Source organism: Mercenaria mercenaria, chromosome 9 (genome assembly GCF_021730395.1).
Source record: "Mercenaria mercenaria strain notata chromosome 9, MADL_Memer_1, whole genome shotgun sequence".
In the NCBI taxonomy this organism is placed as follows: Eukaryota; Metazoa; Mollusca; class Bivalvia; order Venerida; family Veneridae; genus Mercenaria; species Mercenaria mercenaria.
The window spans coordinates 4,011,532-4,021,812 of record NC_069369.1 but is presented as its reverse complement, the minus strand read 5'-3'; the positions used below and the strand labels follow the sequence as shown (position 1 = coordinate 4,021,812).

The 10,281-nt window shown below is 35.4% G+C and overlaps 2 protein-coding genes across 2 annotated transcripts; both read left to right on the top strand.

Annotated features, from left to right (window-relative positions):
- LOC123547653 (transcription intermediary factor 1-beta-like) lies at positions 1-3,977 on the top strand. Its single transcript, XM_053551954.1, has 3 exons — positions 1-217; positions 1,750-2,839; positions 3,967-3,977. The coding sequence occupies exons 2-3, from the start codon at positions 1,759-1,761 to the stop codon at positions 3,975-3,977; spliced, it is 1,092 nt and encodes a 363-aa protein (XP_053407929.1). The 5' UTR covers positions 1-217; positions 1,750-1,758.
- Positions 3,978-4,406: 429 nt separating this feature from the next.
- On the top strand, positions 4,407-7,069 carry LOC123546389 (protein mono-ADP-ribosyltransferase PARP14-like). The gene is made up of 3 exons (XM_053550718.1): positions 4,407-4,884; positions 5,212-5,815; positions 6,273-7,069. Exons 1-3 carry the CDS (start codon positions 4,414-4,416, stop codon positions 6,785-6,787), a joined length of 1,590 nt encoding a protein of 529 aa, XP_053406693.1. The 5' UTR covers positions 4,407-4,413; the 3' UTR covers positions 6,788-7,069.
- Positions 7,070-10,281: the final 3,212 nt, after the last annotated feature.

The following is a 10,281-nucleotide window of genomic DNA, read 5'->3' as shown; positions in this document are numbered from 1 at the left end:
TTTTGCCTTATAAACGAGACGTATTGTTCAGCAGACTGTGTAATGTGATGCAAAATAGGGCAATAACCTCAGTGTTTCGTGATGATGATAGTATAGCGGATAAATCACAGGAATTCACGGAAAAAATAAAAGTTCTACTAGGCGAAACCGAAAGTTATGATACAAAATAGAAAATACACACAAAATAGACACAAAATACGAAACAGGAACGAGGAAGGTAAGACATTTTACGTTATAATTATTGTTCCTATTAAATACTTTTTACAAAGTGACTTATGGTATTTTTAGGGAAGATTTTAATATATCTTAATCGTAACATATCATTTTCAAGGACAAACGGATGTTATTTCGTTATTTCGTTTCGTCTCATAAAACTTAGATTGTCTGCTTTGTGGAAATATATTAGTATTTTAATATGGAGAATGGAAATACAAATAGGACTTGCTTTACTTTCGTAATAGATCTACTGATTTTAAATTTTAATACGCTGTATGCATGGATAAATCATTACAAAATTTGTAAAACAGTGTTATTGTGTATAAAGTTAACCTACGTTTAATAATACAATGCAGATATATTTCTTTAGGCCTAATCCGAGATCATTTGCCTGGCGGTTTTCCCATTTTATAAACAAAAGATCCGTATTATAACTTCTTATTCTGTTATTACGGCGTTTATGAACTGACTCACTTAACTGTACCTACTTAACGTTTTCCTGTTTGGTTATTTATTACTTAAAATAGTCTGAAAGGACCCTGGACTATGACAAATATTGGTGGTGTGACTATGAATATCGCTCAATTTTTGAAAATATGTATAGTTTGTTTTTGGGTTTAGCGCAGTATTTCAGTTAAAAGTAACTTCCAACTTCTCAACATGAACCAGAGGTGGAGGACGAATGATTTTCATCACAATGTGTTCTATCAATTCGTCACGGCTCTGCCGAGGATCGAATTCACGACTCTTAAGATCTGCGCTCTTCATATTGAACTGATAGCTTTTATTTGATAAGTTAAAATGTTTTATCAGGTATTTCAATTTAACTTCCTGCAAATTCTACTTAAGAACAGATATATCTCTAACACAGATTAATGTGAGCAATTGCGTGCCAACAACAAATCAGTATAATAAAATATATGTTATATTTTGTTCATGCTCGTTTAAGTGTGATTCTCCTTGAAAAACAACATCTATTTTCTTTTATTAAACATACATGTATTTTGTTTGAATAAACTATCTATCCATCCATACATTGTATATTGATTTCTATATATATCTTACTTTTGTAAAATATGTTTTGTATTGTTTTACAACGCAGTATTAATCTTAACAAACTGGTCATGTGCAATATTCGTGTGTTGATCAGCACTTTAGTTTATCCGTCTTGGCGGCTCAGTGAAATCAGACAAGAAAATGATAGGGATAGATTATTGTAGAACTTGCTTCTTGATTCAATAACTATGATAAAGATACTATCCAATACAAAACTGTACTGTTTTAAATTCCGACTAGACAGGGGTATTTATCATTGTTTTAATTTCACCAGTTTTTTCAACATATTTTGGTTGGCTAGGCATCCAGGTCAGTAAAGTCACTGGCAATATTCTTAAAACAAATCAAGATATAACTTGACCCAAGTGCTCAATGAAATAAAATAAGTGTAAATTCCGATTCTTAAAATTCCGAGAAATCTAAGGCATTTACTTAATAAAGGGAAACTTTTAAATGTGTCCATTTTTATCATTCTAGTAAGTCTCTATGGATACTACAAGTGAGATTAATCGGCAACTACTGGAATGTCCAGTTTGCTGCGAAAATTACAATGATGATGCACGAGTTCCTCGTGCAATACTGTGCGGTCATTCATTCTGTACAACATGTCTGAAGAAAATGCTTAGAGATAAGAATATCACATGTCCGCTTTGCCAGGCTGTACATGCTGTCAGAGATGGTGACGTCAACAGCATTCCAAAAGATAACACCCGACGGCATCTTATGGATATTCTTAACAAAAAGTGCACACGTCAAATATGTACACAATGTGAGGACAACAATAAAGCTGTCAAGTTTTGCCAAGACTGTGAGGAATACATTTGTAACGAGTGTACTTACGCACACAAACGAACAAAGCTGACGAAAAACCATAAGTTGATGGCATTGGAACAAGACAAAGACACCAACCTCGAATGCAATTCAGAAGTTGAAATGAAACCAGTATTATGCAAAAATGAGAAACATGGCAACAAACAGGTTTTGTTATTCTGTCTCAATTGCAGTGAAGATATTTGTGAAAATTGTGCAAAAGAAAGACATAAGGAACATCAAATCAAACAATTGAAAGAGTTGTACTCAGAGAAGCGCAATGAATTGAATGTCCTAATTAGTGGATTCACACAAGCGGATTTGCAAAATGTGACAAAAAGGTTAGAAGAGAAGATCGAAGAAGTGAAAGAAAAGGGCATGAGTTTGAAAAGCGGACTGACACGTCAGTTTGAGACATACGGTGAAATTATAGCAGACAGACTAAACGAAATTAAAAGTCAAGTAGATGAGGCATTTGGAAATGTTACAAAGGGTCTAGAAAATGATAAAGATTTAGTGTGGAATATGCAACGTAAACTTTCAGAAGCAGATGTTCTTACGCATGAGAGGAACCCGGCAAGTTTTCTCAAATCCAGCCAGTGTATGGTAGAGACACTTACAGACTTGCAGAGGAAGATTTCAAAACTGCCCGAAGTCGTAGAGGTGCGTTTCAGTCAAGCATGTACGACGGAAGACTTCCAAAAAATTGTTCATGCACTAGGATCGATTCAAGAACTGAGACAAGAAAATAGTGACGGTAAGTTAAAGTATAGTTTCTTTGTGAATTCTACTATGCATTACTCCTCCGCCAGAGAGTTAACATTTGAATCCTAGAGTCATTAGAAATGACGACGAAGATATAAAATTTGATCGACTAAGCAATGTATTAATACTGAATCTAAAAGTAGTAACATAGCTTTCTTGTAGTGAACATTTAACTGTCATATCTCTCATATGCCGAGATCCCTCACCTAACAGATTAGAGATTAACTTAAATATTTAACATTAAGCATTCATGCGAGACTAAATTGGTAATTAATCGTAGAACGATTAATATCCACCCGTCAATAGCCCGTGACAACTCAGATATTTAAATCTCCTTTCATCAAGAACAGTATCTTAAACACAAAAAGATCACATACTATTTTTGTGCAAACAATCAAAGTCACAGATGGAGCAAATTTTGGCAAGCGTCTTTTGTGTGTTTGTTTTGGGTTTAACGCCTTTAATTGTTTTGCTATATAGAATATAAAGAAAAAAATGTGTGTCCAACTCCTCAAACGCTATTGAAAGGATATGCTTGAAAATTTCACAGATTAAGAACCTTGATATGAAGATGACCATAAATAATGGACTTTGTTCCTGCGGCTATTCTTTCTAGAATTATGACCCTTTCTTAATTTAACAAAATATGCCATATTTAAGAAATTTCATGTGTTCAACTCCTCATACACTTTTTGAAAGAGGAGATTCAAATTTGCTCAGATACAAAACATTATCCAAGTATGACCATAAAGGATTAACTGTTACCGTTTTGACCAGTGTTAGCGTTCTTAGATAATTTCACTATATAGGGTATAGTGAAAGAATTGTTTGTGTTCAACTCCTCATACACTTTGAAGGAATGGGTTCAGAGTTGCATAGGTGAAAAACATTAAATATGAAACTGACCGTAAAGGATGAGTCTTCTGTCAGCCGAAATGAAGTTTAAGTCAGCTTGTTCCTTAAATACATAGAAAGGAAACCACTTACAGAACTTAAAATTTATTTTTGTGTTTCTGCAGCAAAGACATATTCGCATACAAAAAATGCTGACAAAGGATAGAACGTTAGCACTGATCTTTGTTATGTCAATTACAGGCCTTTGTTATATTCATTTTATAGGTTATGTTTGAAGACACCTTCCTTGTTGAGCTACTCACACACCATACAATATACCTCAAACTTTTAGCGAACATCCTTCATGTGAAGATGGTCTGTTCTAATGCTATTTAGAGGATGGCGCAGTATGTTGGGGCATCCGTGTCCGATGGACACAATTCTGGTTTTATAAAGCCTTTCAAATGTAAAAAAACACACATAAGATATTTTCTTTTGTCAAACAGATTATTGACAGATTTATTTTCTTCAACTAGAATATATAATTTGATTATTAAAATACATCTGTTATGTTTTACTAAAGTTAATATTTTCTGTGTGCTAATGCTGAATAATCCACGTGGAAATTGAAGGATAAATAATGTATATATTTGTTATGTCTAGTTGCCATGGATTGACCGCGAAAATATTCGTCGTCGACCATCATGCCTGCATCTCACAAGAGGTCAGTTAATGGAAGTACTCAAGTCATTGACGGTTTCCGACGCCGGTGAAAATCCTCGTTCGCAGTTATCACATCGATCCAGTAAATTGGATCCAAGTGAAGTGAAACACAGTAGTAATAAAGAGACATTCACAATAGAAGATTTAAACAAACCGTTTGGGAAAGACATTCCAAACCCTTTCAATCTAATTGAGAGGAATATACCGAAGGGTAGAAGAGAATTGTTGCGTTCAGAATGGGTAAAAAATATGGCCAGTTTAAGGTTTCAGACGTGGGGGTTGAAAGGTTATTGGAGAGTTGATGATGACAAGGTCGAGATGTTTGGCAGATCATCAGAGGAAACGGAGCAGTGTATGCATCTCCTGAAAGAGACAGTATTGGAAAGGACGCTCAAACTGAGGAAAGGCTCTGAGTTTATTGTTGAATCTGATAAATGGCAGCTAATTACTGGAAACCTGAAGAAGAAATATCCAGATCAGGTAAGTTTTACGACTTTATCCGCTTTTCTGTGATTTTCTAAAGGAGAACACGTATAAGTGATTCTGGAAATTAAATGTCCTCCAGTTTGTTAAGTTTAAAGCTATCACTATCCAAATCAAAAATATATGTTCGATTTCCAATATAACGTATTCTTAAACAAGCCCGAATATTTCAAATTGAAAACTGTATGAGACAAAATGCCCGATAGTTTTTTGTTAAAGGAGTAGCAACCTCATCTGAATGTTTTGCAGTTATTATGGAAAAACAGGAAAAGCATAACCGTACAAAACGCCACTAATTCACGAATGCAAATTAACAATTTTCAGGTTCAATTTGAAGTCAAGCACGAAGACAGAGAAGTTGTAATTTATTCAACATGTACAATAATTTTAAAAGACAGTTGTGATGCTATACGTATTTTCCTGCGGGATAACGAAATGAAAATGATCAAACTTTGCTATGACGAGCCAGTCATTACCTTTATTACGAAGAACAAAAGCAAATTGAAGAAGATTCGAAACTGTCTTTCACAGTATTGCCTTGAAATATCACTTGTTGACAACACCAAACTCTTACTGAAAGGAATCGGCTATGGCGTAGGTCAGGCATTAAAAATGGTTCACGCATTGGCATCAAAGTATGATGCAAAACTAACAGAGGAAAATAGGTTTGATTCTGATAATGAAGAGGAAGACGACGTAGAACGATTTTCCGACGAAGAGAAGGCTGATTCAGATATTGCTGTTCAAATGTATCTGGATGTCGGGAGTACGGATGCAGTCCTAAGGGCGCTGTGTTTTCCAGGTGATGATAGACTGATTTACGTTGTGGCAAGTGATATTACTGATCTACCAGTCGAGGCTTTGGTTAATGCAGCAGATAAAACATTGAAACACAATGGAGGACTTGCAAAGGCTTTAGTAGAGAAAGGTTTGTTATATTTGTTTTTCTTTTTATTTCAGACCTTTTTGTTAGGCGGGAGTAGTGCATATTTCCTTTTAATTTTGAGTTCCTGCAATTTTCAACATCTAGATTTTTCAATATCTACATTTCATTTAATTATTTAAAGTTTACATATACTTAGTTTCATTTGAGTGCATCTGAATAGCTTTTCGTAATGATGACACCAAATTCATTTTTCATAACGTAAAAGTATGCAAATGATGTTTCTAAGTGGTCTTGGTATTGTCTAGTTCATCAAAGTAAAACACGGACAAATACGAAATACCTTAATAACCTTTAGACAAAATTTTATACAGATTAAGAAGCCTTTGTTTAGTATTTAACTCATAAGCCAGAAAAGGTTTTTATTTACTCTTTGATTAATATTGTTACTTGATTTATAAGAACATCTACGCGCAATACACTGCCTGTTCTATATCTACAGGTGGACGCTCCATACAGGAGGAATGCACGTTTCACGTTCAAAGAAGTGGCAATGTCCAGGTAGGACAGGTGTATTGCTCAGACGCTGGAACCATGTCTTGCTCTGTTATAATACATGCAGTGGGTCCAAAATGGACTGATGGTAAAAGTAACGAGGAAGAGAAACTGTTTGAATGTATAACAAACTGCTTGAAGAGTGCTTCTAGACTAAAACTTGGCTCAGTGGCGTTCCCGGCAATAAGTGCTGGTTCGTACAAATTTCCTATTAGGGATGCAACACTCGTCATTGTAAAGGCTGTGAAGGAGTTCCTACTACAGGAGCCACGCTGTAGTATCAGAGACATCTACCTTTGCGACAAAGCATTAAGTACTGCTGACGTGTTCACAATGGCCTTGAAAGATTCATTTGACAATGAAGACATTGTCGTATCAGATGCAAAGCAAATAACTAAAACGTCAGAGCACGTCAAGTCAGAATCCGAAAGATATGATGTTCGCCAACTTTTGTTCATTTGAATACATTGTTATTTATGGATAGGGTATCTTCATACCTATACTTTTGTGCTTCTAATACTCACTCTGACTGACTCATACCAACAACCGTGTATGAAACACGCTGTGTGGTGCTTGTATAAATGTACATTTCTTAAGATGTTATTATAAAGACGTTTGCTTTTAATTCAGTCTCTAAAACTGATTTTCTGATCAAGCCGCTTGCCTATCCTTGCCACATCGGACCCAGCATGTATCAAAATCATGAAAATATAGTAAATGAGACATGTTAGAAAATTGTTGCGTCATATACATGTATGTCGTAACAATGTTTCATCATATCGTTTGAGAATTTTACTTAGACAGTAAGGTTTTTGAATTCCTGTAAAAAAATTTTTAAAAATATTTCACAATATTGTTGTAGAAACATAGGACACAATCAAGTAAATGAATAGCAAACTCGGTCAGACTGTGTAGAATCAAAGTCGAATTAAATACGTTTTATCCATTCAAGCTCACATAAACAAAATATTCAGGGTAAGCTATAAGTGGATGATCTAGCGTTCATAGTTCGTCATCTACAATTGATTTGCTAATGAAACCTGGTCAGACTGTTAGCGTTAATAAATTCTATGTCCGCAACAGGGATTTCCATGGTCAAAAGTAAGGTCTATGGAAACCTTGTTACCACTGTTAACTACATGCTTTCTGATAAATATGAAACAAGAGGACCATGATGGTCCTGAATCACTCACCTGTTCCCACATGACCCACTTTTGAGTATGACGTCGTTTTTTCTATTATTTGACATAGTGACCTAGTTTTTGAGCTCATGTGACCCAGTTTTGAACTTGACCTAGATATCATCAAGATAAAAAATTCTGACCAATTTTCATGAAGATCCTTTGAAAAATTTGGCCTCTAGAGAGGTCACAAGGTTTTTCTATTATTTGACCTACTGACCTAGTTTTTGACCGCATTTGACCCAGTCTCAAACTTGACCTAGATATCATCAAGATGAATATTCAGACCAACTTTCATATAGATCCCATGAAAAATATGGCCTCTAGAGAGGTCACAAGGTTTTTTGTATTATTTGACCTACTGACCTAGTTTTCGACAGCACGTGACCCAGTTTCAAAGTTGACCTAGATATCATCAAGGTGAACCTTCTGACCAATTTTCATGAAGATCCATTCAAAAGTATGGCCTCTAGAGAGGTCACAATGTTTTTCTATTTTTAGACCTGCTGACCTAGTTTTTGACCGCAGTTGATCCAGTTTCAAAACTAACCTAGATATCATCAAGATGAACATTCAGATCAACTTTCATACAGATCCCATGAAAAATATGGCCTCTAGAGAGGTCACAAGGTTTTTTTATTATTTGACATACTGACCTAGTTTTTGTGGCACGTGATCCAGTTTCAAACTTGACCTAGATATCATCAAGGTAAACATTCTGACTAATTTTCATGAAGATCCATTGAAAAATATGGCCTCTAGAGAGGTTACAAGGTTTTTCTATTTTTAGACCTACTGACCTAGTTTTGGACCGCACGTAACCCAGTTTCGAACTTGACCTAGATATCATCAAGATGAACATTCTGACCAACTTTCATAAAGATCCCATGAAAAATGTGACCTCTAGAGTGGTCACAAGCAAAAGTGTACGGACGCACGCACGGACGACGGACGACGGACGCCACGCGATCACAAAAGCTCACCTTGTCACTTTGTGACAGGTGAGCTAAAAATGGTTTAAAAAATCTCGGTCAAATTTGAAAATGGGTCATCTGAAATAAAAAGAAAAACTTGGACATTGGATCAAATCATAGAGAAAACGTTTGAATACCCAGTGTGCCATGTTTATTATTTGATCTATATGAAAGTTACGCCGAATGTTTGTACAAAAATATAAGTTAATTTTGAAACTGTGTCGTCTGGAAACAGCTACTAGGTCCAAAAATAGAAAACATGAACTACATGAAACAGGATCAGAAAGTTTGTCGTCATAAAATCTGCCCCTATTTCAAAATTGGGTCATGTGAATTTAGAAAATATGTCATTAGGTCAAGTCATAAATAACCTTGCCAACACTTAAGAGGCTATATTGTCTACTCGACCAATATGAAATCCTGTAATTATTTTTACCTTCATGGAATTCGTGGTAGACATACCGTGACATATGTTCGATCATCTAGGTTGCTGGGTCCAATCTTTAAAATATTTAAAAGAAACTTTCAGTCACTTTAGAGGCCAGACTTTTTACATGAGCATGGCTAGAATATTTGTCTTCACGAAGTCTAGTTAGTTAAAAACTGTGTCAGCGTGGGCCAAAAAACTAGATCACTGGGTCAGTTATAGCAAAACCTTGTAAACACTGTACTGGCTATATTTTTACCTTATCTATATGGAATCTAGTCTGCGGTATGAAATATATGTTGCAATGCCAAGTCTCCGTTTTATCTAAAATTGTATGAGTTCGCTTTTTAAACTCGAATCAGCATAATTTGCTTCATCTTACTTAGATTAGAACATATACGTGTTATCTACACAGAATGGCGCAGTGATTGCGCGCCGTCCTATCACATAGGCGGCTGTGTTTCAATACCCCGAAAATGAAGTGGAATTACATTCATAGTCAGACAATCGATTCAATGTTTTCATTATCATTGTCCAGAATTTCATTTCAATCCAAATTACCATTCATAATGTTGCTTTAGTGGTACCTGCAGTTTCGCCAACTATGTCAGTGGATTCATGGAGTCAAAGTTCTATGTTGTATCATTTGGATCGAAAGTCTTCTTTGCGTGCGCGCTCATTAACAACATACGCGCACGTATAAAAATATGCGCGTTTGCTAAAATATAAATGTCTGCCTGTATATTTTATACGTATACGCGTAAATATGTAGATGTATGGTTACATGTGTGTGTATACATACGTGTACTGTTATTTACGCGTGCTCATAAAAATTTACGCCTACATGTCTATATATGCATGAACGCGTATATATGCGTACACCTATACTAACGCGTGCGCTTATATATTTACGCATATACGAGCACCCAGATTTACGCGTGTACGACTAGAACATGCATGCACGCGTAAATATATGCGTCCGCAGGTATATTTTCATATGCACACGCGTAAATATGTAGGTGCACGCATATATGGACGTGCATTCGTTAATTTATAAGTGCACACGTAATAAAAAGTGCATTGATATATATACACGCACCTCTGTATAAGCGCACACTTACATGATTAAGCATGCAGGTATAAAAATGTATATGTTATCTAAATTGCTGATCAGTATAATCTAAATTGCTGTCCAGAAACACTTAAATTACTGTCCGGTATTATCTATATTATCCATACTGCTGCCCGGTTTTATCTATATTGTTGTTCAGTATTATCTAAATTGCTAGCCAGTATTATCTAAATAGCTGTCCAGTATCGTTTAAATTGCTGTCCAATATTATTTAATTGCCGTCCAGTTTTGTCTAAATTGCT